The 27,255-nt window shown below is 35.6% G+C and overlaps 2 protein-coding genes and 1 long non-coding RNA gene across 3 annotated transcripts; all 3 read right to left on the reverse strand.

The window, feature by feature from the left end:
- Nucleotides 1-1,484: 1,484 nt before the first annotated feature.
- LOC141843738 (uncharacterized) lies at nucleotides 1,485-1,992 on the reverse strand. The gene is made up of 2 exons (XR_012603060.1): nucleotides 1,857-1,992; nucleotides 1,485-1,780 (listed from the first exon to the last, which is right to left on the reverse strand). It is a non-coding gene; the product is annotated as an uncharacterized LOC141843738 (long non-coding RNA).
- A 15,149-nt stretch (nucleotides 1,993-17,141) lies between these two features.
- On the reverse strand, nucleotides 17,142-21,864 carry LOC141844388 (embryogenesis-associated protein EMB8-like). The gene is made up of 8 exons (XM_074732444.1): nucleotides 21,406-21,864; nucleotides 20,842-20,970; nucleotides 19,912-20,043; nucleotides 19,603-19,745; nucleotides 19,410-19,507; nucleotides 19,230-19,324; nucleotides 17,785-17,838; nucleotides 17,142-17,616 (listed from the first exon to the last, which is right to left on the reverse strand). Exons 1-8 carry the CDS (start codon nucleotides 21,847-21,849, stop codon nucleotides 17,395-17,397), a joined length of 1,317 nt encoding a protein of 438 aa, XP_074588545.1. The 5' UTR covers nucleotides 21,850-21,864; the 3' UTR covers nucleotides 17,142-17,394.
- A 1,089-nt stretch (nucleotides 21,865-22,953) lies between these two features.
- Nucleotides 22,954-25,869, reverse strand: LOC141844086 (metal tolerance protein C4-like). The gene is given in 12 exon segments (XM_074732085.1): nucleotides 22,954-23,252; nucleotides 23,333-23,393; nucleotides 23,572-23,639; nucleotides 24,053-24,125; nucleotides 24,210-24,311; nucleotides 24,491-24,610; nucleotides 24,848-24,900; nucleotides 24,903-24,965; nucleotides 25,032-25,089; nucleotides 25,181-25,295; nucleotides 25,458-25,513; nucleotides 25,740-25,869. Coding segments are annotated over 12 exon segments (954 nt in total). The 5' UTR covers nucleotides 25,785-25,869; the 3' UTR covers nucleotides 22,954-23,112.
- Nucleotides 25,870-27,255: the final 1,386 nt, after the last annotated feature.

Genomic DNA, 27,255 nt, shown 5'->3' on the forward strand with positions numbered 1-27,255 from the left:
GTCGAGGAGGTCGCAATCTGCTGCAATTTTAGCGGCGATCCAGTCGATGGCCGCCTATAACGATGGAGCAGGGGCGGCGGCAAGAAGGGGCGTCAAACATTAGGGACCGTGGAGACAGGAGCAGTGGAAGCGCGCGGCGACGTGAACATTCTCACTGGTTGACGGCCGACCGTGGAGGAAGAGGAAAGATTCTTACCGTCGCCGGAGCCAATAGAAACAGAGGCATCGTAGATTCGTAGTTATAACCGCCGGAGACGGCGAACTTGAGCCATTGGGACGGTGAATTTTTTTTTTTTTATAATCTGAGTATCGACGATCGATTAATTTTGAAGATAATTGATTTAATTTTACAAAAGTTTTTTTTATCAATCAAAATGAATTCGTAACCAATATTTTAGAATTAATTTTCTAATGACGTAATTAAAAATCGACTTATAAATACTTGATTAATTATGAAAATATTTTATTATACCATAATTATAGAATCTTCTGAAATAGCCGTCAATTTAGATTGGATCCATCAGATTAGTCCGTCCTATCAAATAATTTAAGCGGATTATGTTAAAATTTTATGAATCTATTTTAAAATAGATTCAGATGGACTGACCCGCTTAGGCCCACAACTCACGTGAATCGATCTGTGATGTACTTCATTGGCCCGTAGATTGAAAATATTTATTTTTTCTTTTAAAATTTAAAATTAAAATAGAAAATCTAATAGACTAGTGGGTTTAATTTATCTAAATCATAATTCAAATTTAAAAATTTTAACTTAAATAATTTAAATTATAATCTAAATTTAAAATTTTTAATATTTTTTGACAAACTAGTGAATTGGTCCGGTTAATCCGTAATTTGCCTTGAGTTGAATTGAAAATTTTTTCATCTGTCAAGTTGGTGGATCGATCTATGATCCCATCTTATCATATAATATATTTTTATAAGATATATCGAGAAGTTATAGTTGATCATTTAGTAAGAGATAAATCGAGAAATTAACGATCTTAGAGGGCATTATAAATCATCTGTGAAGATTCTATAAATCCTTTGATTGTAGTTGATCATTTAGAATAAAATTCCTATAAAAACGTCGTAGTTGGGGAAAATTCAATCCTTATCTATTTCAATAATCTGTCCCGGGGACGACACATCTTACATGAAGAAGTAAGTCATGGCGGTTTTGATAACTTCCAACGGCCGCTGGTTGATTTTTGAGTTTGGCGTCGGTGGACGTCGTCATCGTCGAAATCATGATCTTATTCTAATTTATTATTCGAGCTATCTTTTTTTTTAAAAAAAAATTATCTTTTAAAACTGATGAGAAATATTAAAGTTGCTTGAAATGGTACTTCAAATCTTTACATAAATGATTGAGATAAAATTATCTTTAACTCAATTATAATTTTTACTAATGTTGAGCATATATTTTATCGTACAATTCTTCTCACAAGTTTAAGATTTAAGATTTCAAGAACAAATCAAAGTTCCTAAAATTAAACTCGTGAGATGCTTTATTTACTATCCTTGTATAGTCGACTCCAAATAGTTAGATAAACAAAACTTAACAACGATGATCTATCATCTCAGCAATTGCATCGGCAAGTGTTGCCTATTTCAATGCCACCAAACTCGCAGCTGCCTCCTTTCCGACATCCCCCATAGTGGCAAACATCCATGCAAGCCCTGTTAGCCAGGGCATCTCCCGGCTCACATGCCTCCACCAAGATCACACGGCAACAACGGCTGCCCCTCGACACCGGGTAATCAACCCACTCGCACCCTCAACGATCACAAGCTCATAAACATGTCAATCGGGTATCCAATCTCGGACTAAAACTACAATTCAACACACTCACCTGTCCCTGCCAGCAGATAGATCAGAAGATGCAGGACTACTACAACCTTGGCCGCGGCAAGTCTCATTCGGAACAATTTACGAGCATTGTGTGAGGAACATCGATCGGTTTTTCGTCTATACATGGATGAGTTATGCGTGTGGATATATAATGATTGAGGAGATGAGAGCACTAGAGTTTGTTGCCACCTTTTCATTATTAACTCGATAAAATAATTTCAAAAAGAGACGAAGATAAGAAGATAAAAGATGCCAATTGCTTTGCATGCTTAAAGTTTGTCGTTTGTCCTGGTTGAGAATCAAGCAGACCCGACGAACAAAGTGGGGCAGTGGCATGCCACCATGTTCAGTAGATATGCAAAGTGGAATGAACAAGAAAGTTTCAGACCTTCCAATAGTTGTAGACATGATTGGACAACCTACACTCTATCGGTTCTCTAGATTTGATCAAGCGATAAGTTTCTTCGTTACAATTTGAGCTATCTTTCTAGATCGACCAATAAGGTGCGGTATTCGGGCCCCTTTACTAGTGGTGGCACGATCCCGGTATCTAGCACTGGCAATTTTTTTCATCGCAAATGCGTAAGGGGCCCATTTGACTCGAGCAACTACTTACTAGAGCACTATAAGAAAATTGTCGATTTGCGACTGAATTAACGATCGATTAGAAGTTTCGTTGATACGATTTGACTACATAAGGGTCTCGAGCAAACACTAATCCATTATTGTGATATCTTAGCACTAATCCCTTCTGAGTGTGTTGGGTTTAGTAGCTAAAACATTCCAAATATTGGATCGATTCACCTTCTTCACATATTCAATTTATAGGTTCTTTTAAATAAGGCTATGATAAACTGATTTTGGTTAAATTAATAGTCTTACAGAAATTTTTTTTATTAATCATCAAAATAAATTAAAAAAAAAAATACAAACGACCTCACTCCGTAACCAACATTCTAGAATTAATTTTCCAATATCATGATTTTTTGTTACCGTTATATCGTAGTCGTGAATAGTGGAATTAATCACATTTGGTTCTATTATAGCCATCAATTTAGATTGAGTCTGTCAAATTGATCCATCCCGTCAAATAATTTAGATAGATTAGATTAAAATTTTATTAATCTATTTTTAAATAGGTTCAGATAAGGCCTGACCCACCTAGGTGCAATCCACTTGGGTTGGCCTATGATGGACTTGGATTGATCTGCAGATTAACTTTTAAAATTTAAAATTAAAATAAAATATTCAATAGCTAATAAATTTATTCATATAAACTGCAATTCAATTTAAGCAATTTAAATTGTAATCTAAATTTAAAATTTTTAATATTTTTTAAATAAATTAATAGATTGATCCGTCTAATTCGCAATCCGTTTAAGTTGAATTAGATTAAAAATTTTCTCATCTATCAAGTTGTATTTTTGATGAATTAATCCATTTCATCGTGAATTGATCTTGGACTATTTTCTACAAAAAGGTAGAATTCGCCACCCCAACAGTCCCACACGATCGGTTCTACAATCATCTGTGAGGAGGTAAATCGAAAAATTACAGTTAATCACAACGGAGGAGGATATTACTCGACTTCGTTGAAATTTGAAACTTGCCCTCTTATATAAGTCTGCTCCATCGTAATCAACTCAATTATGCCCGGAGACACTGATCTTGGACCATGAAGTAAGTCAGGGCGGTTTTGATAATTTCCAACGGCCGCTGGTTGATTTTTGAGTTTGGCCTCGGTGGACGTCATCGTCGAAATCATGATCTTATTATTATTTTAATTTATTATTCGAGCTTTTATCTTTTTTTTTGTTAAATGTCTTTTAAAACTAATGAAAAATATTGAAGTTGCTTGAAATATTATTACTTCTAAAAATAAAAATAAAAAGATAGAATCCATCTAACAGTCTTATACCATTTTAAATTTTTTAAATGATTGAGATAAAATTATCTTTAACTCAATTCTAAAATTAATTTTCTAATATCATAATTAAAAATTGACTTGTAAATACTTGATTTATTATAAAAATATTTTACCGTTGCACTATAATCATGGAATCCTTTATAATGACATTGGGTTAGTATTATAGTCGTCAATTTGGATTGAATCCGTTAGATTGATCCATCCTGTCAAACATTTTAGATGGATTGGATTAAAATTTTATTAATTTATTTTAAAATAGGTTTAGATGGACCGACCTACCTATGTCCATTATCCACTTAGGCCGGCCGATGACGGGCTTCGATTAATGTACAGATTGAAAAAATTTATTTTTTTTTTAAAATTTAAAATTAAATGAATTTATTCATCTAGATTTAAATTAAAAATTTAAATTGTAATCTAAATTTAAAATTTTTATTTTTTTATTTTTTAATAAATTAGTATTATTTAAATTAAGTAATTTAATTTGTAATTCAAATTTAAAATTTTTAATATTTTTAATATTTTTTGATAAATTAATGGATTGATCAGGTTGAAAAAATTTTCATCTGTCAAATTGTATTTTTGATGAATTTATCCGTTCATCGTGAATTGATCCATTTAAGATCAGGCCGGTTTTGATAACTTCCAACGGCCGCTGGTTGATTTTTGAGCTTGGAGTCGGTGGACGTCATCGTCGAAATCATGATCTTATTATTATTTTAATATATTTATTATTCAAGCTTTTATCTTTTTCTTTAAAAAAAATTGTCTTTTAAAACTAATAAGAAATATTAAAGTTGCTAGAAATGCTACTTCAAATCTTTACATAAATGATTAAGATAAAATTATCTTTAACTTACAATTCTTCTCATAAGTAATTAAGAAAAAGAAACATAGTAAAAGTTTAAAATTTAAGATTTAAAATTTCACGAACAAACCGAAGTTTCTAAAATTGGACTCATGAGATGTTTTATTTACTATCCTTATATAGTCGACTCCAAATAGTTAGATTCACGAACAACCTAACGACGATGATCTATCATCTTAGCAATTGCATCGGCAAGTGTTGCCTATTTCAATGCCACCAAACTCACAGCTGCCTCCTTTCCGACATCCCCATAGTGGCAAACATCCATGCAAGCCCTGTTGGCCAGGGCATCTCCTGGCTCACATGCCTCCACCAAGATCATACGACAACAACGGCTGTCGCGATATGTTTCTTCATTACAATTTGAGCTATCTTTCTATAGATCGACCAATAAGGTGCGATATTTGGGCCCCTTTACTAGTGGTGGCACGATCCCGATATCTAGCACCGGCAATTTTTTTCATAGCAAATGCTTAAGGGGCTCATTTTACTCGAGCAACTACTTACTAGAGCACTATAAGAAAATTATCGATTTGCGACTGAATTAACGATCGATTAGAGGTTTCCTTGATATGATTTGACTACATAAGGGTAGCTACAATAAACACTTATTCATCATTGCGATATCTTAGCTGGAAATCTTTTAAGTAGATCTAAATAACTATAAGTAAAGCTACCATAGATTTTTTATATTTTGCAAAGATGACATTGCAGTTAAACTGTAGATTTAGTTTCATGAAATTAGTTGAGTTGGCATTTCAACATCCTACAAGAGAACATTTAATTAGTAGAATATTGTTTCAGGAATAAACTTTCAACATTGAAATCTCTTCTGAGTGTGTTGGGTTTAGTAGCTAAAACATTCCTAATATTCGATCAATTCAGTTAAATTGTAGATTTAGCTTCATGGAATTTGTTGAGTCAGCATTTCAACATCCTACAAGAGAATACTTAATTAATAGAATGTTACCTCAGAAATAAACTTTCAACACCGAAATCCCTCCATGAGTGTGTTGGGTTTAATTGTAGCTAAAACATTTTTAATATTCGATCGATTCAATTAATGAGTTGATATGCTTGGCTCCACAACCCTCGCGAGTCAATCCGCTGTGGATTTGGATTGATCTATAGGTTGAGAAATTTTTTTCTTCTAAAATCTAAAATAAAAGTGAAAAATTTTAATGGGGTCGTGGACTTAACTTATATTAGCAACCAAACTTAAAATTTTCACTATTTTCTATATTTTTTTATTTTTTAATAGACTCACATGTTTAACCCTCCTAATTCGCAAATCAAATATAAAAATTTTAATCTTATATATATATATATATATATATATATATATATAAATATATAAATATAATAGACCCGTGGGTTGATCTGTCCAATCCATAATCCGCGTTGAATTAGGTTAGGTTGAAAATTTTCTAATCCGTTAAGAGCACGTGTCGGTCCGTCCCACCCTACCATTGAATCAGTTTTTGATATAGCCGTTAATTTGGGTTAGGCTCGCTGGGTTGACCCGCCCCGCTAAGTAATTTAGGTGGATTGGATTGAAATTTTATCAACCCATTTTAAGATTGGTTTAGATGGATTGACCCGCCTAGGCCTGCGACCCACGTGGGTTCCGGGCTTGGGTTGGCCCGCGGATTGAGAAAGTTTATTTATTTATTTTAAATTTTAAAATTAAAATAGAAAATTTAATAAATTAGTGGGTTTGATCCATTCAAATTACAATTCAAGTTTAAAAAATATAATTCAAATTAAAAATTTTTAACTTAATCAATTTAAATTATAATTCAAATTTAAAATTTGTAAATTTTTTTTATTTTTTAACATGCCCGCGGATTGGCCCGTCTTGAGTTGGGTTAGATTAGAGATTTCCCAACCCGCCAAATTGGTGGGTTAACCCGTGCCGCCCCGCCATATGATGGGCTCGCCATGGGTTGGCACGCCCCGCCATGGGTTGGCCCGTTTGACAGCTCTAATTTTTGATGAGTTGATTCATTTCACCATATTAATTTTTAATAAGCATGTTCTCGAAATATGATTGAGTTAGTTACTGTGGGGCATACTTGTTGAAGTGAACAAGGGTTGAATCTTGGTAAAGCCAAGACAATGCCCTCTCCCATAATAGTCAATTTTATCTCCTCACATATGATCTTGAGACCAACCATATAAGCCCCCGGAGCATAGTTGAGTTGGTTACGACGCAGCAGAGTTGCAGAAGAGGGCAAGGGTTCGAATCCTAGCGAAGTCAGGCAATATCCTTCTGCGTCATGATCAACTGCAGTTTCTTGATTTACCTCCTCACAAATGGTCATGGGCCCGACATGTGAGCCCGCTAAGATGGCGGATTTCACCTTTTACAGAAGAGACCAACCATATGAAACCACTAGAACTAGAACAGTAGATTTCACTTTTATACTAAAATAAAATTTTTAATTAATTAATTAATTTATTATTATTATTATTATTTTAAATTCTGGACATTAATTGGAGTTAAGAAGTCAGGACAACCCCTGACAAGAGCACTGCACGCATTTCTGTCTAGGAACAGTACGGCCCTCTCTCTCCCTCCCTCTCTCTCCCTCCCTCCCACCATGAGCAAGCACGCCATGATCCATATTGCAGCTAGCTGCTCGTTGTATCCTACTAGTATTTTTTAAACACCTTAATGATCTGTTGAGTTAATTACGAGCTAACTAGCTTTCCAACTACTCCCACCACCACCACCACCACCACCGGCTTCGATCGATCTCCTCGAACTAATTCCATCACAAAGTGGAGCAGTTTCATTCCCAGGCATGCATGCATACACCAGCTAGCTCTCGATCGCATTGCTGTAACTAGGTTTTCATTTGGTGCATGGATTCCCAGCACCAGAAGAAAGATCACACCAACAGGGAAAAGCACGTCCCACCTTATCTTTCCTTCTTTCTTTCTTTCTTTCTTGACGAAGAAAAGAGCAAGGAGCCTAGCTAGCTGCTATGTACAGAGTTAATTTGCAGCATGAGAGTAAGGACATATATCCGATCCATTGCATGCAATGCAAGTTTTTCAGGAACTCATCAAGCAGTACTGTAAAATCACTCAGCTCTGCATCATCTAGCTATTCGTAGCTATAAAATTAATTAGTCTGTAAGCAGTAGGGTCGGTCATGTCATGCATTGCATGCACTCATTACAACGGTGTTGTCGGGCATTCTTGTTGGCTCTGCAGCTCAACCTCAACCTCAACCTGGCGAGCTAGCTAGCTAGCTAGGGTTTATTAATTCAGTAATTAAATAACTGTCTTTGGCACGAGAACAGGCACAGTAGGGGGTAGCTATGTACGTACGTACGTGGCTCGACTTTGGCAGTCTAATTTTCAAATCCAACATCGACGTTTCTTGTATGAAGGACGACGTCCAAAGAAAAGAATCTGCAGTTAATGGCGGCAGGGAGAGGAACGTGAAGCACATTAATTAACTGTGTCTGTGTCTGTGTCTGTGCCTCGGAGAATGAGCAAATGGCATGGCATGCGTCGGCCTCGTAAAATCCTCTAGGTCTAGTGATCATGCTGTCGAAATCCACCCGTAGAAGTTTTTGTGATAGGAATATAATTGAATTAGTTATTATAAATAAATTTATTGTAATGAGTAATGATTAAATTTTGATAAAGTCAGATAATATTATCAGTTTCTCGATTTACCTCCTCACAAATGATTGTGAAGCCGATCGTGTGGGACCGTTGGGGTGACGGATTTCACCTTTTTTACCGAAGAATTAGTTTTTATGAATAAATTTAAATTTACTTTATAAATTCGTATGACCGATCATGCAGGACTGTTAAGATGATGAATTTTACCTTTTGCTGCAAAGATAGCGTCTGATGAAGTTTTTGAGATTATGGAAGAGGCTTTTTTGTTTCAACTTGATCAATTTTATGAGCTAGAAACAATGTGCGTCGAAGGATTTAAATCATCATGATACACCGAATAGTATAATGAAAAGAATAATAATAATAATAATAGGGCAAGATACCTTAGAGATTATGAACAAGTAGATAGCATTCATGAGAAAGTGATGAGTATATCATGAGAAAGTAGAGAGCATGGATAATAATAGTATGTTAAGTCTGACTAAACAAGTTTGGCGGTCTAGAGGGCTTGGAATAAAGCTCGATAACTCATCAACTCGGAAGGTCAGACTAGATCAGGATGTCAAGAGGTCGGTAACTTATCAAATCAGCAAGTCGAACTAGCTTGGCAACTCGACAGATGATATAGCGAAAGCTATTAATTTTGTTGATTCAAACTCGAATATTAGAAACAATGATACAACGGATAACTATTAATTCCGTTGATTGAACACGAATGTCAGAAATAATCTTCGTTCTAAACCTTGTTGATTCGACATAATACCAAGAGATAGGCAATCAAACTCAAAACTTTGGGAAAAGAATAGTGCAAATAGTAGCAAAAAATATGGATCAGCAAGTCAGATTAGACCTGGATGTCAGGAGATCAACAACTCATTAACTTGGCAACTCAACCAGACTAGGTTAGTAGGTCAGTAGCTCAAACCAACTCAACTCAGCTCAACACCTTGGGATGGGGCCACGTAAGCGCGTCCTACTGACCTAGAGCGAGCCAGATATTGACAGTATCACCCACATTTGGCCCCACCTAGCACGCTCAAATGGACAAAGAAGGAGGCTAGAGGAATATCATAGTGAAATCAAGCAAGGAAGATAGCATCTGTATATGTACAATTTACCATATCTAGAATGCACATAACAAATAGATTTTCGAAGATCAACAACTCTCAAAGAACATAACAATGTTAGCATCGATGCATACATACGCTCTTCGTATAAGTTTTCGTTCGGATACATACATTCTTGTAGCATTATCATAGAGATCGCACCCCATAAAGAAACCATGGCTCGACCAACTCCATGAGGTAAATTGTCATCCCTCCCTCTAAGAACAAATCTAAAATAAAAATAAAAGAAAAATGAAAAATGAAAATCAATTACCTCTCTCCTTATCAGCAGTTACTGGTGATGATCTGAGACCCAGCTGTAGCTGTAGAGTTGGGCCACCTGCTGCTTAATTTACTCTTGTCATTACTCCTCTCACCAGGCCACCTCTTCCTCCATCCTCCCCTCCTTTAATGCTATTTATCTTCCCCCTTCCAAACAACACCAACGCCATGTACTCTCTATCCATCTCTCTTCTTCTCCCTCTCCCTCTCCCTCTTCATCAGCTAATCATTTCACCTATCATCACCTCTCTCTCTCTTTCAGGTTTAACTTCTCTATATCCTTTCCGGATTGCAAGCCGAGTCTTCCGGGAGAGAAAAGAAGAAAATTAGCTACAAGAGATCGGACAGGAAGCTTTTCCTTTGAGGGGAATGTTGTCTGGCTCGAGGCCTGCGTCTTTCTTTCTTTCTTTCTTTCCTTCTTTCTTTCCAGATCTCGGACCAGGCTTCATTCCCCCCAATAGTAGCTTCCATCCAGTAGAAACTAGCTAGTTATTTCTCAGGTTTGTTAGATCTGCGCATGCATGCATGTTTTTCATCACTTTTGGTTAACTGTGAGGGATCTTCTCGATCGATCAGTTCTGAAGATCAGATGGGGAAGGGAAGGAGAAGCTACTGATTGGTGTAATGATGGTGAATCTTGACCAACATATCTTTTTTGTTGTTCTTCTTCTCTGACAGGATTGTTGGAGTAGTGAGAAAAGGCTTCATCATTACCTTGTCATGCATCCTCCATTTTTGAAGCTTACTTTTAAGTTTTCTTTCAGTTTTGTTAATTCTCCTTTTTCTCTTAGCTTAATTTCTTTTCTATTCCATGCGTGAGTTCTAAATCTTAGATGGCTCTAACAATTACTTTTGATCAAAAATTAAGCAAATCATGTTAATTATTTTTTGTTCTCTTTAGTACTTTCCCTGACATATAAATCACATGATCTGACACAGGTTGATACATAAGAGTGGTCTATGCGAGCTGATGACCTTTAGTTCTGTTTTATGTTCATGTTTTCTTGCATCAAATTGTCGATCGGTGAACGATAAAGACGATCGCATGTGTGTTCTTTAAATGTTGGTTTTTGGTTTGTTTGTTTGTTTTTGTTGCATCTAATGCCAGATTATGCAGCAGCATGTGAGATTGCATGTTCATCTTCAGCTACCAAAGCAGTTTAGTGATGGAAACATGACAAACTCAGCCATATACCGTAACTGTTACGGTCGCTCGATCGACAACACTTGGTGATGGTTGTAGGCAATTTGCAGATTCTTCAGAGGAAACCCCCAAAATATATACTGTAAAGGGATCACATGTGTCATTTGAAAGATACTGGTGGGTTGGCGGCTTATGGAAGTACAAATCTTGTGTTAAAAACAACTTCGTGCGGATTAGGGTTAGGGTTAGAGTTTAGGTTTAAGAGGACAGTAAAGGTAAGTCCTATAAAACTCTAAAGAGATAGAGAAAGAGATGAATTGGCAATATATGTGAGCTTGCCTTTCTTGCATGCAAGTTGATATTATTCTTCATGGGGGTAAAAGGTTCGATCTATGGCTTAGAATTTGAGTATTGTGTCTATGGCGATCGATAATATAATCGTCCATATATCGTGGCATGAAACAAGATGAGACTAGAAGATATCAAAAAATGATCATTCTTCATTATGACCCTATTCTAATGTGTAGATTGGTCCTTTGAAATTATGATGATAATAAGAGTTCAAATCTCATTTTGAGTTAGGATTTTAGTCCCGGGTTGGAACTAGATATTTTAGTGTCGTGAATGCTGACAAACGGTGTTGATGATATTGATGGATTGAATCGGAGGAGAAAAGAAAGATCGAAGGAGGAAAAGAAAGAAAATCCAAACCACATTGTGCGATAATTGTAGGAACTCATGATAGAGTTAGGTGTTGTAGTGGCCATCATTGTCATGATCTATGATTGAGCGACTTTATCATCTTGGATAGGGAAAGCCTCAAGCCACTTCATCTCGTACAACATGAGCCTTGAGCGCTTCATCCTCCAATAGCTTCGTCGTCTCAAAAATGTCACAAAAGATGCTTCATAGTTGTTGTCAAAAAGCTTCATCATCATAATTTAAAGAGTTCAAGATATTGCAATGAATCCAAAAATGGTATGGGGGTTGTATTGTAGTTTTAGTATCTCAAACATGTTCTGCATGTTGGTCGATGGACGAAATGAGATGTTTCATCCTTGGATAATGGTTAATAAAGTAAGGAGCTTGAATGGATTGAGTTGCATATCACAGATGGTCATGGAAGATATGTTCCCCCATAATGACCAATTGTAATTTCTCGATTTACCTCTTCACAGATGGTCGTAAGGTTGATCGTGTGAGACCGCTGGGGTGTACGAATTTCATCTTTTGCTACAATTGAATGGATTGAGTTGCATATCAAAGAGATGGCATGATAGAGAGGGAACCACTTAGGGTTACTATGTCTTATTTAATTGGATTGTGATGACACCAAATCCATTAGAAAGTTTCATTGTAAATGCCAAATTTAATGCACAAAATCCATCACATAAAATTTTAAAATAATTTTTTATATCGCAAAGACCACCACAATTTAATATACCAAAACCCTTTAATTTGTGGACTTTTCTTCAAGTAGACCACATATGCTATAGTTGCTCGAACCTTTGTAAGGTCATCGTAATGTCTTCATCGTAGATGTAATTTTGTAGTATTTAAAGTGACATTTTCAAAGATTGTTAGGGTTTAGCTAACTCACTTGACATTGACATTAAGTGAGGGACTTGTTAGGTGGTCACCTTGAGACAATGAGAATGTCACCTCCATTTTTCTCAAGGCATTTGGGCTATTTTAGAAGCAAGACCATCAATAGAATTTACATCACAACAATTGAGAGATTGCCTTATCATCCCTTGCATTATCATTCCCTCGTGAGAAGAGAAAACAAAAACCTAAGAATAGACTTTTGCCTGAACCTTTGGGTCAACATGAAAAAGACTATAGTGCTCTAAAAAAGTAGAGATCCAACTCTACAAGACCATGAATGCAATTTAATTACATGACTTCCGGTCAAGGTTAATCCAAGATCGAGTTGACTCGAATTTTATTTCAATGTTTGATCAATATGTTAGTTGTACATCAAGTAGGTCAAGATTGATCGAATACTTGACAGTCGATCAATATATTAGTTTATTGAGCGAGAAGTCCAAGTGGAATCAATAGTTGATCGGGCACTTGGCGATTGAAAATTCAATAAGGAATTGACAAGAGGAAAGTTCAAGTGGGTCACTGTTGATCGGACACTTTCCAATTAAAAGTCCAACATAAAATTAGCATGAGACGTGAAGTCCCGACAGGTCAAGGTTGATTAGATGTTAGTCAAGAATGAAGTCCCGGTAGGTTAAGATTGGTCGGATGCTATGTAACGATAAAATCCTAGCAGGTCAAGGTTGACTGAATGTGGGAGAGAAAATCCTAGTAGGTTGAGGTCAACAAGATATTAGGCAAGACAAAAATTCTGCTTTGGTAAGGTTGAAATAAGAGTATCAATTAATTGATTGATAGAGTGTATCAATCAACTAATAGATGTTAAACCCCAAAAATAAGGTTTGCTATAGTAATCTGCTACAATAACCTATGAACAGTAATTTACCGCAATAACCTGTGAACAATAGTCTTCTACAATGCTTATGGAATCTGTTATAATGGCAATCGACTAATGAGTTTAATCAATCAACTGTTGATGTTATTGTAACAAACAAAGAGTTGAAAAAAATCAATTGTTCAATTTAGTTGATCATAATCAATCGACTAATGTCACTATTCAAGCAAACAGAAAGTTCAAAATTTGATTACGTGATTCGACTGATCAGGCAACGATCATCTGATGATAATTAATGGACAATCAATTGATGCTGAGATAGATGAAGTCATTGAGTTGATCAATCAATTGATGAGTAAGATTAATGGACTATTAGGCGGAAATTAGTCCGAACAACAATCCTAAAAAGAATATTTTGAGATGTTTTAAAGAAGTCAATTTTTGAGAATTTGGAGACAAAGTGCTATTGTATTTACCACCATCAAAAAGCTATTCAAAGCAACAAGAAAACATCTGAAGGAAATAATTCGCTTGTAAAGTTGTTTTACTCTTCACTTGTATTTATAACTTTGTATTGTTTGTATTTGTTGCAAGAAAAGCTTGTAAGAGGTTTTTCCACCTTTGAAAGATATTCGAAAAGGAGAAGGACAGTAGTGGTAGTCGTTAGAATTAAGTCTTGGATGTAGTTGTCTTGGAAGGCAGTGAACCGAGTAAAATCAACCTTGTTTACGTTGTGTTGTCGATTTGTTCAAGTTTCTATTGTGCAATCAATTCTGTTGGGTTGCAAGGGTGCAAACATAGTCTCACATCTAAAAGTACATGAAAAATATCATGGGGTTAAAAGGATGAAAAAGTATCTCCATTGGTATGAGACCTTTTGGGGAGAGCCCAAGAACAAAGTCATGAGGACTTAGGCCCACAGTGGACAATATCATACCATTGTGGAGATATTTTGATTCCATCGGTTTTAACAAGTGGTATCAGAGCAAGACTGCTCTTCACCGGACTAACCGCCGGATGAGCCATGATCCAGATCTAACCATGTGGTTTGAACCTTAAACAAAGGAAATGAGTGCTCCCGTATCTGAATCAAGAGGACCAGACACCAGGTGAGAAGTCCTAGTAGGTCGGGTGGACCGAGGGGCAAAAAGTCCTAGTTACGATTAAGTGAGAAGTCCTAGTAGGTCGGGTGGATCGGGGCAAAAAGTCCTAGCTGCGGCTAGGTGGGAAGTCCTAGTAGGTCGGATGGACCGAGGGGCAAAAAGTCCTGGTAGGTCGAAGATTCAGACATCAAAACGACGTTGGGGGACCTGTGGTCCTTTGTTTGAGGGGGGATTGTTGGATTGCAAGGGTGCAAACATAGTCCCACATCTAAAAGTACATGGAAAAGATCATGGGGTTAAAAGGATGGAAAAGTATCTCCATTGGTATGAGGCCTTTTGGGGAGAACCCACGAATAAAGCCATGAGGGCTTAGGTCCAAAGTGGACAATATCATATTATTATGGAGATATTTTGATTCCATCGATTTTAACAAATTCAATGCGATCAAAACTATTCACCCCTCTTCTTAAATCGCACGGATCCCAACACAATTCTCCTCGAATTTCATCATAGAATTTAGTAACAAAATTTGAAATTTTGTCTAATATCCTTTTATCCCTAGTGGTTAAATATGCAAGTGATTGAAGAGTTAATATCAAGATCTTGAGTTTCAGATATTTTGATTCATGTTTCATTGTTGTAATGTTGGATTTCATATTTTTAAGAGGATAGTTTGATTCTTCTAGTAAAAATGAAGCCTTATAAATACCTAAGTGTGAAAATTTCTTAGATACAACTTTCATAATGGAAAACATTCAAAGCAATTATCTTCTTTTTTTGAAATATTTTCCCTGTTTTAAAATATTTTAATGCTTAAAAAATAATGCATCTTGCAATTAGTTAAAATGTTTGATATGATTTATAAGAAATATATAGCATTTTTTTTACACAAATATATAGTTGGATGTTTACATTCACCTAGGTATAGAAATTTGACATTTGACTAAACTATAACATTTCAAAGTCAAAAAGGCTTTTTAAAAAAGATCAGATGTATTTTATGATCATTTAGGAACTTTGATTTTTAATATATATATATATATATATATATATATATATATATAGTATTTTTTTTTATTTCTTATTGTTGTGTCATCTAGAGATTACTAATTCGAATCTAGGAAATAGTCTCTTACAAGATAAGATAAGATTATGAACTATAAATCCTTCCCCGAGAGTCCTTTTTAATAAATACTAAAGTGAAATACTTAAAAGAACAAATAAAAGAATCAAAATTCGAATCTGAATAACAATTAATATTCTAGAGGTCAATCTTTATGTATAAATTATACTTTGAATTTACTTAATAAGTGAATCAGGAGAAAAACTATATACCTTCAAAATTAATCAAGCAAAATTTGAACACCTAGATTATTAAAAAAACTCTATTTCAGCACTAAATTAAGTTTTGGTTGAAATTGATTAAATGTCAAAATATGATATATAATGTTTGAAAATGGGGTTAAATAACCAGGATCACCTTTTAAATTTTTTTTCTTCTTTTTATAGGCACTCAACAAAGTTTTACATTTTTTTTTATTTTTTTCTTCTATCCAAGTAAAAGGAAGCTAAGGGTATTTTGGAAAAAGAGGAGTTTTGAACATTAAATTAAACAAAAAAAAACCTTAATTAACAACAACAATAATCAAATTTAGGAACTTTTTCAAGAAAATTGTCCAAATAATTTTTAGGAAAATCTTTTTATAAAAAATAGATTATATCTTTTTTGTTTATATATGTTACTAAAATGAAAAATATTTTTCTATATTTGGTATAAAAAAGAAAATATTTTTTTAAAAATGTTTAATCCAATTGGCATGCCCAATTTGACTAACCCACCTCGACCAATTGCTCCAATCTAACCTAACCGACTTGACTAGTCGACCAATTTGCCAACTTGACTAGCTCGAGTAATAGTTCATCAGGACCATCTGGACTGATCAACCAATCTCATACACCAATAATCCTGGATATTCAATTTTTCAATTCAATTAAAAAAAAATTAATCTATAATCCCACGGATTCAAATTATAAATACTAAAATAAATCACTTGGCATTTTATCACTACACCGTTGCAGCAACCAGCCTCACACAGTTTATGCTTAACCCAATCTATCTTTCTAAATTAATTTTATGAACAAGGATAAAAAATGGGAAGAAAGAGGTCATTTTTTAAATGATATTTGTCAGCCAAAAAAAAACCCAATTGATAAAATAAAATTCATGATTTCATATTAGACTTAATACTAAAAAATTAAAAAAAAAAATATTTTTAAAAATATATAATGATGATATCTAACTCTTCAATCGATTAATCTTGAAAATGATCAACTTCATCTCATAAAAATTTTTCATCGATCATCAAAGTAATCAAAAAATACGAATGACATATCATTCCGTAGCTAAAGTTCCAGAATTATTGTTCCACTGAAAAAAATTAATCCGTAGCACCCTATAATTAAGAATCGATCCATGAATATTTGATTAACTATGAAAGCATTTCATTGTTGCACCATAATCTCAGGGACTTAGATTACCTACCTATAGCTAAAAAAAAAACTTACTTTTATTAAATTGAGTCATGAAACAGAGACTAGTAAAAGTTCTAGTCGAGTTCTAGCTTAGGAAAGAAATTGGATCACCTGCCTGAGTCATGAACCCAACTTTCATCTAAAAGGTAAACAAAGGTGTTGATGACATATCTAAATTTATCCGATAAATGAATGATCAGGAAAAAGATCTTCTACTTCTAAAATTAATCGGGCGAAACTTAAACATATCTTAGCTTCCATATTATTCCCAGGTGAACAGTTGTAAGTTATCCAACTCTTTGGCTTAAGATAAAAGATGTTTCCTTCATACACTAGCTGATCTACACAAATTTATTTAATTGTTCAAGAAAAGGGTACTCAAATACTCTAAAAGAGAAATAATAAGGGGCTTTTACTGTCATGTTAATTGAATGACGTCCCACAGAAATAATAGAATGAATAATAAAGTGAGCAGTATGGGTTTTTTTCACCTCATTTAACTTGTACAGGTAGTGATGAAGAATGTTGAAAGCCATCCAATTGATCAGGAAAGCACTCGACTTCGGTGTCAGTTTTCGTCTCTTTGTCGACGTGCTCTAGAAATTCCATAACCACAGGGTCGGTCCAAGGAGCTCCAAATGGAGCTTCATCCCCTGCTATCCAACCAAGATGACCTCCTTGCGGAGTTACAATCAATAGACAATTCGGATTCGCCTTCAAAGATGAAAGAAGACTTGTGAGAAAAGGAGACACAAATGTTCATAAAGAAAACAGGGAGGCTAGCTCGGGATCTTGAGGCTTGACTGTTGTGAGATTATGGAGCAGAGGAAGGATAAAATGATTAAACCGAAAAGAAGATTGGATCAAATTAAATAGTTTTACCTTAATTTCATCACGAGGAATCCCTCTCGATGGTGCAATTGGATCATTATCTGCCTGCAGATAAGGTAGAAAAAGAAGAAATTATATGAAGGCCTTTCAGCAAATACCACAAAAAATACACTTCTAGTCAATCATATTGCTTTGTAAGATCAAAGCTATGTTAGAGAAGCTTCAATTTCAAATCTGCATAACTACCTAATGTTTTACAAATATTCTTCAGTTTGAATCTTTTGTCGGCTGTCAGTGCATTTGCATACAAATGACACATCTAAAAGAAAGAAAGATTTTTTTTTTCATATTGGTATAAAATTGCATTTAAGATGTATGGCAACTCATTAAAGAACTAGCTGAGATAATTCACAAGCATTATGCATCCATCTTTGGCATTTACTATCCTTGTTTGTCCTAGTTCCCAAGACTGACCCCATGCAAGGTCGACATCTTATTGAAAGAAAAAGGAACTTCTAAAAATAAAAGGAAAACGTCCACTATTATTTTTTATAAGAAAAAAAGGATCTGCTCAAAAAAATAAAGGAAGAGGTCCACATTCAAAAATAAAATAAAATAAGACAGTTTAGATTTCATCGTCTGGGTAGAATTTATCTCTTCCTTAATCTTCAAACAAAAAGCATCTTTTGAGGCTAGGTTTCATCAGATTTCAACATGCAACTCATGTACAAGTTGAGCAAAGGTTCTAAGAAATGAGAGTAAACTAGAAGGGTAGTAAAGGAATACGAGTTTGTAGCATGCAATCAACGAGAACTTCAAACACTCTTATAGTTGACCAATTACTTTTTTAAATGCTCGAACCATGCAATTTTTAAATAAATTTCTAGGAAGCCTCTCAAGAAAAATCCATAAAATATGTAATTTAACACATACTAGTCAATTGATTATGTTTGTTGGATTTAGCATCCAAGCCATGGATATTGGATATGTTAGGGATGAGACACGATCTAAGATATGAGAGAGAATCAAAAAGGGTAAAGGTCTACTAGTTTGTGTGGTATACAACTATGTATAAGCTTATATGGAATCTTATTAGTAGATGGATTAACCAAGTTATTGTGTGTAAACCTGATATAGGACAAACACTCAATTTCAAGTATTCCAACCTCATCGCCTAACATTTAGTGGGTTTAGCCTGTCCATTAGTCTAAAGGATAAAAGAAGAGAACTTTAGCATGTGTCAAAGATCTTTTAAAATGTCTCCTAGATGTAACTAGATATATATGCTTGATCAAATCCCACAATTTCACCAATAGACATTGTATGTCCATAAGGGAAGACATACAGATGCAAAATCTAAAGGATGAAAAAATAGGCGCTCCTTCCTGATTTCTATCCTAGATCACACAATGACACCACATGAGAGACTATATGTGACTGTATGATCTAATACATGTTACCATGAGTAACAATTCAAAGGAGAATCACAATTTTACCTGTATGCATAACAAAGGTATGCTAACACATCCAATGGAGCTTGAACTGCTTGAGTTGAAGTAATAATCATCCACTGACTTGAATCCAAATGACACTGAAAGTTAACACATCGTTTAAATTTTCTAATAGTAATCCTTCAAAGGGAAAAAAAAAGATTTTTAGCATTAGTTGATGTGTACCACGTGTTAATCCTTCATCAAACTCTCTCACCGACCTTGCATTGGCAGCCATTGGAATGTTGTATTCACCACCAAGGCCTTCGAATAAAAGTGCATGCCTAAAATCCAAGGAGAACATCTCTGTTAAGTAAACATTGATTGAATTTGTCAAATATTACTTACCGACATAAAACAAAAATATTTAAGTTTTTACTTTTTGAAAATTTTTCGTAAACCTCTTGCAAGAGCTTTATCATATACATTATTGAAACCTTTGTGGAAATCTTCATCTGCAATTACTAAGTTAAAAGGATTACACAACGATACTGCTCCAGAAAGAAGGCAATTTTGAGATTCCTGTGATCAGAGAAAGTGACTTCATATTTTAGTGATTTTTCCATGGATCTTATTGCAGAGGCTATTTTTAATAATCATAATAATAACAACAATACTATACAATATTAATAATAATTTTTAAAAAACTGATGAACAATGATTATTGACAACTAACAAGAGCTCATACCTGACCAAGATAGCGAACAAGGATATTTGCACCAAGAGACCAGCCAATAGAATACAACTTTGATTTAGGATAACAAGTTGAAACATGAGTAACAACCTGATGAAGATCTTCTGTAAAAGAAGCCGAATAAAACTGCAATGTATTCAAGAATCAATGTGATCAATATGACAATACATACTACTTGATATGTAGGAAAGATAGTGGCGCTTCTAAGTTCATTGTTGAGGCAATAGTATACCAAAGCCATGACAATAGCAAGGATTATGGAGGATCAATTGAAATGATAGCAGCAAAACATGACCTAAACTGGTACCATAAGGTCAATGACTACACGAGTCCATGGGCCTACCAGATGCCTCAATAGCATTTGTACTTGTATTAGGAAGTATCTATTTAGATTTACTTCTCGCAATACAAGTACTATTAAAATTTGATTTCAAGTCCAGTTCCCTGGTACCTTATAAATCACCAAAAAGAAGACCTATGCCACAATTTAATTGAGAACCTTGCCATAGATTATTAGCAATTTTGAAATGGCCTATTACCAGACACTTGAATTTGTATAATGCCATGATGTTATATGCAAACGAGTTCCTAGATATCTACAGCTGAGATCCTTCTATGTTAAGCTATCAAATCAATTTAAAACTGCAACATGATGAAAGATTTTGTCGCTATCTAGTTACATAAGTCTTCTATTAACATTGTTCATAATTCAGATTACTTTTCTCTCTTTCAAATTTCTTTCAAACAATTTCAACAAGATGCCAAAACACCGGACCAAGGACACATTTTATTAACCACAACTGAGTGATGAAAATTAAAAAGTTCCAAATAAACAAGAATATGTAATTAGTACCACTTGTTATCATATATCACCTTTTCACAATATTTAAATATTGAGAAACAATTTATTCCCTCTACCAGTACCTGAGGGGTGGTAACAGGACTGTTTGCACAACCACGACTATTAAACACTACAACCCGCCATCCTTTCTTTCTAGCTCGGATGAGAATATGTCTCACGTATGAATCATCGCTTCCTCCAGTTAAACCAGGCTGCAATAAGCACAGGACACTTGGAATCAATAATATATTCACATAGGAGCATGAGAAAAGTTTCCAAGCATCTCTTTTTGTATATTCCTTTTGTCTAAAGATACATTTTATGGGGCATTCACAATCATAATCAGTAACAGTGGTGAGGCATGATGCAATTTTCCATGCTGCATTTGGGATGTTAGCAATTGATGGGACAAATGTTTCCATCATACTTTGAAACGTCAAATTTAGTTGTATGCATATTAATGAACTAGTTGTGACTAACATTTGACCTAAAATTAAAAGAAACGTATAAGAATATTTCAAGGGTTTGGAGTTTCATAATCAGAATTCAGAAAAGCTTACCGTCTTTTTCGTTCTATTATCTAGTTTTAATATTGAATCAAGTCATAGAATGGCTGCTCAGAAAAATGCTAAGTCATAAAGGCTGACCAGAAGAATGAGGACGGGGGCATCAAGTAGCAGCTGCTGCTCGTCACCGACGACCCAATCGAGTGCAATTGCCCCATCATCCCTCGTCCGCAGACACTCGCGGCGGAGGCGAACGGAGGGCAGGGAGCGGAAGAAGGCTGCGAAAATGGTCTCCACGTGGCGATTCCACCCGACGACAGCAAAGGGCTTGTAGGGGCGCCGAAGGCTCTCGAAGCGGTTTAGGAGAGCGCGGCGGGGGCCGATGACCTCGAGGGACGAAAGGGGTGGATCGAGCGACTCTTCGACTTGTAAGGCGATCGGATCGCCGGCTCCGCTGGTCCTGGCGTCGTTGCAAGAGGCGGCGGAGGCGGAAGCCATGGAAGCGAAAGGAGGCACGGCAGTGCGCCAGGGGAGAGAAGATCGCGAGAGGGAAGAGAGGGTCGGGGAGGTGGTGGCCATGGCCATCGCCGGGGGCGGCCGGCAGTGGTACTGAAGCAATCGGCGGCGGGGTTCCGAATCATGAGAGCCAATCGTTTAAAAGCCGCCGCTTGGACATTCGTCGTGGTTGAATTGAGGCCGGTTGGCCTCCGACGGCTGATCCCCGCTCTCTCTCTCTGTGATTTGGCTTAATTTCTCAAAGGCACCCCTGGGTTTGGGGATTTTACAAATTCATACCTCAAAGCTAGGTTTTATCACTTAAAATATTAAAAAAAAAAAAATAAAGGATGTTTTTTTAAATAATCGAAAAGGCTCTTCTTTCCGATTTTTTTTAATCAAGAAGACATCACACCTCATTAATAATTCATGGATAATTACTCAATTTTATTTGTCAAACACGTTATAACAATTAAAATTTTATAATTATTATAATATAAATATTAAATAAATAAATCAAATCTATATTATAATAACTACAAAATTGTAACTACTACAACTTAAATAATAGATGATGAACAAGATTAAATTTATATTATAATTATTATAAAATCATAATTATTATAATATGAATATTTTTAAATAAATTAAATATGCATTATAATACATACAAATCATAACCGATACAAAATCACAACTACATGACACCTTACCAATTCAAAATTTAAATAATAATAATAGATGATAATTAAATAAATTATATATATATATATAGTAAAAAAGGAATGTCGAAAAAATTAAAGATGCTCTTACCTTTTCTCCACTTAAATAGGCAAAATTAAATAATTTATTCAATTAAATAGAAAATTTAAAATACATGTATAAATACAAAGTTCTTAAAAGACACGAATAAATTTATAATTTCAAATATATTATTTAATTAAAAATATATAAAAATTTCAAACAATCGACAAGCTTAAAATCATTTAAAAACAAATCAAGCTTAAACAACAATATCAAAAGCTTGATTAATTTTAAATTCAACGTAACTCGACTCAATTACCTTACTAAAACAACACAGTTTAGTTTGACTTGACTCATCTAAATGTTAGGGTTGACCAAAGATCAAGGATCATTCTCATCTCATATTACATGATATTGTTCAACCAAGTTGAACAAGAAGAGAATGGCAGTAGATTAATCAATATTAAGATAAAGGAAAATTTTGTGACAAATTTACACAGCTAATCGCCAAAACATGGCCTCTGAAGAAATAAAGTTTCGAATTCTCGCATGAAAGCGTTAGATTTGTTGGTGAAATAGAAGAAGAGAAATGGCACAAGCTCATGGAGGTCAAGCTTTAGGCAGAACCGAGAGAACTGCTTCAGGGTTATGTGCCTCTATATCAACGTGTCTGATGCCAGGAACAATCTTCTGAATCTCTGATTCAAGCCTATCAACCTCGCTGCCGAGTGCTTCGACGACATCCTCACCTTCAATCACAATTACACATGGACGAATTTAAAGATTGAAGTGGGATGTGTAAATGACAAGCATAAACCAGATATCATACCATAAGTAGCCATAACATTAAGAAGCGCATTGTCATCTTCAGACTTTGCTGCCTCCCGAAACTGTCGACGCAAGTAAGAAGGGTGTGAGTTTCGGAAACATCCTATTTATAAGTTGGAAACTTTCTAGTATAGAGATGGCAGCAATAGGAAATCAAAGTAATCGATATGGCAAGAATTACAGTGGTTCAAAGTAATCAATGATACTAAAAGCAGTTAATAGAAGGTAACATTCACATACCTGTTTTGCCCACTCGTCGCGTCCTGTTCTTTCTAAATAATTTTGGACTACCACAACCCCATTGAAATCTGTAGCACAACATATATGTCATTAGCAGAAGCCTTTGTGCTTATTATACCAATAACCTTTCATGTGTTGACGATGCAATAGACATTTGCTCTCTTTTACCCTCTCTTTTACCCTAGTATATACATATTCGACTTCATCACACTGATACATCCTCATGTTATCTATGAATAACATATCTCTAATCACAAAAGTAATCAAGGATCACAAACCTATCATGAGGGTAGCAAGAGCAAAATAGATAAAGCTTTACTCGCAAAGAAGGATCACATCTCCTTTAGTGTTTGCCCATATATACAGTGCCAGCAAATTCAACATGGAGTAATTGGTAATTTCTACTACAGTATTTGATACAAATACGACAGGCCATATTGAATGATTGATGCATAATATTGAGGGTTGAAGAGGGGAATACCTATTTCTGCTTTGAATCTAAAAAATCCAGGGCCAATCACCTCACTCTTGCAATCATAGAGAGCATCTACAACCTGCAAAAGGATTTAATTACACATGCAACTGTCACAGAAGCTTCACTGATTAAACATGTTAGGTATTGCATGTCTAGTACTCACCGGGTCAGATTTAAGAAACCGAAGTACTTTTTCCATGTCATGATCATCAATTGCTCTACCAATTAACGCATGCCTGTTCCTCTGAATTAGAAATATGGCAACCTACAAAACCAAGACAACATCAGCTGAACTGTATCAATTATAGGACAGAGGAACATTGCAACCTCTCATGTGAAGCTATCCATTTGCTTCAAAAGAACTTATAATTGGTTGCTAGGAACTTCACGAGAAACCTGCCCAAAGTATTTATCAAGGCATCTCAAAGATAAGTTAAAACATACCATCCCGAGCAGATTTCCAACTATGATGGAGCCAATAGGGTCGTATATTGGATTTCCTGTGATATTAACAGAAACCAGTGATGCTGCAGCAATTGCAAGGCCAGTAACTGCCGCACCATCCTGCATAGTCATCACTAGATAAGAGCTTTCAAGAAAGAAAGGGAAAAGAAGTGCTCAGACATGGATGGGAGATAAAGCAATTGATAAAAACAGTTAAAGAAAATTGATAGAAAGATGGTAATGTTGATGACAACAACTTATGTACATAAGAAACATGGACGAAATAAAAGCATTTAATGTGAACCACATAGATAAGAAAACAAGACATTTTTGTAGCTGTATGCAACATAGGTTAACCTCTGTCATAACAGCAACAGATGTTGGATCATGGCCTTGCCAAATATATCCTACACTGCCATTCCTTCTGCAGCTGCACCTTTCTTCACAGCATTAATAGCAACAAGAAGTGATGCACCTAGGATGAGTAACATGGTCACAATGGCAACTCCAAAAATATAAGTATCGAAGTTATGAGATATACCTTCTATGAGAAACGATCCACCAATCACTAAGGCAGCATAGTGCATATTTTCAGGAGGCTGTTACAATGGCAAACATACAAGGATAAAAGCAATGAGATAAAATCAAGCAATAAGATAATCTAGATGACAAAATTCCCATAAGATGTACATGAGCTTTCCACAGGTTCTGAATCCCATGCACAACTGTGGCACCCGATCCCAAGCAAAATATACCAACAGCAGATATTAAAGACCAGACAAATCTTTCCTTTGAATAGCCATAACTGCAGTAAGGAATAAGCAATCAATAAAATTTGAGAGGCTGAGAGCAACTTTAAGTGACTAAACAATGTACAAAATATATTAGAGTTATAAGCGAGGCAATTCAACTCTGAAACTTTTGGAAAGACAGATTCATATATAGTAAGAATTAGGGGTAAACCTACGGGTGAATAGCATCAGGAGCACGTCTTGAGCTGTTCAACCCATATGCAAGAAGGGCCTACAATATTAAAGTACTTTAATACTCAGAAGGTAGTTATTCTAAGACAGAAACCAGGACATAGTACAAAATGCTCATTTTGAGATGTTGAGAAAAGAGGCATCTATGATACAATAAACAAGATGTGAGTTCCAACATCTTATTCTTCTATAGAACTCCATGAAATATTATATTAATAGTATTACCTGAGAAAAAAAACATCATGTGCTATCAAAGCAAAGGTTACCTGGTTTGCAAAGTCTGCAACTGAGTGCACAACTTCAGCTAACATAACATGGCTAGAAGTTGTAAGCCACACTCCAAACTTGAGAGAGAAGACAAGAAAGTTACACCACAGTGCTGTGGTAACTGCTCGTTGACTGAAGTAACAAGAATTGATAATTAAGAAAGCAATGATAGTTAAACAAGTTGCAGGATGCTAAATGCCAACTGGATGAAAAATAAATTAGGTGTGTGGCAAGAAGTATACATATTTGATATAATTGCATTTAGTGTGATTATGATTGGAACAGATGCAATCAATAAGATTTAATTGTAGTTAGAGATGTACAACCATGATATTTTGATAGATCATTTGTTCGTCTATGTGCAGATGTAATACGCAAAAAGACATTCCCTGATAAGAAGCCTGCCACAGAACCATCTTACATGTTTCTTATGCAGCAGATATTATCATACTATGTCAGTGATTGATTTTTATACTCTGAATTTAGGAATGTCAATATTATTTTTTTTAATGAATTTGAGGTTTGTAATGAACAACAAGAAAAGGGATATCTTTGTAAAAATGTTTAGCATTCCCCACTTGATAAAGTCCCAAGAACTTTTTTTGTTAATAGGCGAAGTGCTATGTTAGATACTCTTAATAGAAGTAACTCCACAACCTCAATTAAGTAAATATGCACAAGAAAACACTAGATTGCAATTTGATGAAATTGAGAGAAAAGAATGACAAGAAGATGGCCAAGAGTTATTGATCATAGGTCGTGATCTAGAAACTACAGAGTTCAAGCTTTTGCAACCCTGAGAGAATAATCTGCAAGCACAACCATCATAAGCAACCATGTATGGATAAAAGCTAGGATCTGCCACCTCCATGACAAGGAAACTTAAATGCGAACTTGAGATGTCAAAGCAGCAGAAGTTCCGCTTCCAGGAAGCCTCACAGAGGATGAGTACTCCCGGGAACAACACTTCACGAGTAAAGGCCTAAAGATGGCGGCACCAGACCGCGGGGAAGCAAAGAGGAAACCGAAAGCATGATCCCTTACCTGTGTCGATCTCTCTTCTCGACAAGAGCTGGAATGCGGAACGAGGGACGGGAGGTAGGAAGCAGGAGGCACGCCAATGGAGCCGGACAAGGAGGAGAAAGGGAAGAGGGGGAAGGGCGGGGACCGACGGAGGTCGGGCGCGAGGTGGTCGCGGAGGCGGCGGAGCGTCACCACCACCGTGAGCGATGGACGCATGAAGAATCCGCCGCCGCCGTGGCGGCGCAGTTTGAGTCGGACTCCGAAGACGGCGCGATTGTTGCGGAGGTGAAACGAGGGACGGAGCGGACTGACCTATCTGTGTGACAGTGTGAGACAGGACAGGGAACAGGGTTTCGCCAGCTCTAGGGCTTTTGGGCCGCGAACGAAGGCCAGCCCATTTCACTGGCAGTTGAAAAAATTGAACCAATCGAGTCATATAAAGTCGTAAACAAGACCACGTGTCAATGCTAGAATGAACTTGTAAACTTAACG

Source organism: Curcuma longa, chromosome 13 (assembly GCF_044706935.1).
Source record: "Curcuma longa cultivar G26 ecotype Majalengka, Jawa Barat chromosome 13, ITB_CL_G26_1.1, whole genome shotgun sequence".
Lineage (NCBI taxonomy): Eukaryota > Viridiplantae > Streptophyta > Magnoliopsida > Zingiberales > Zingiberaceae > Curcuma > Curcuma longa.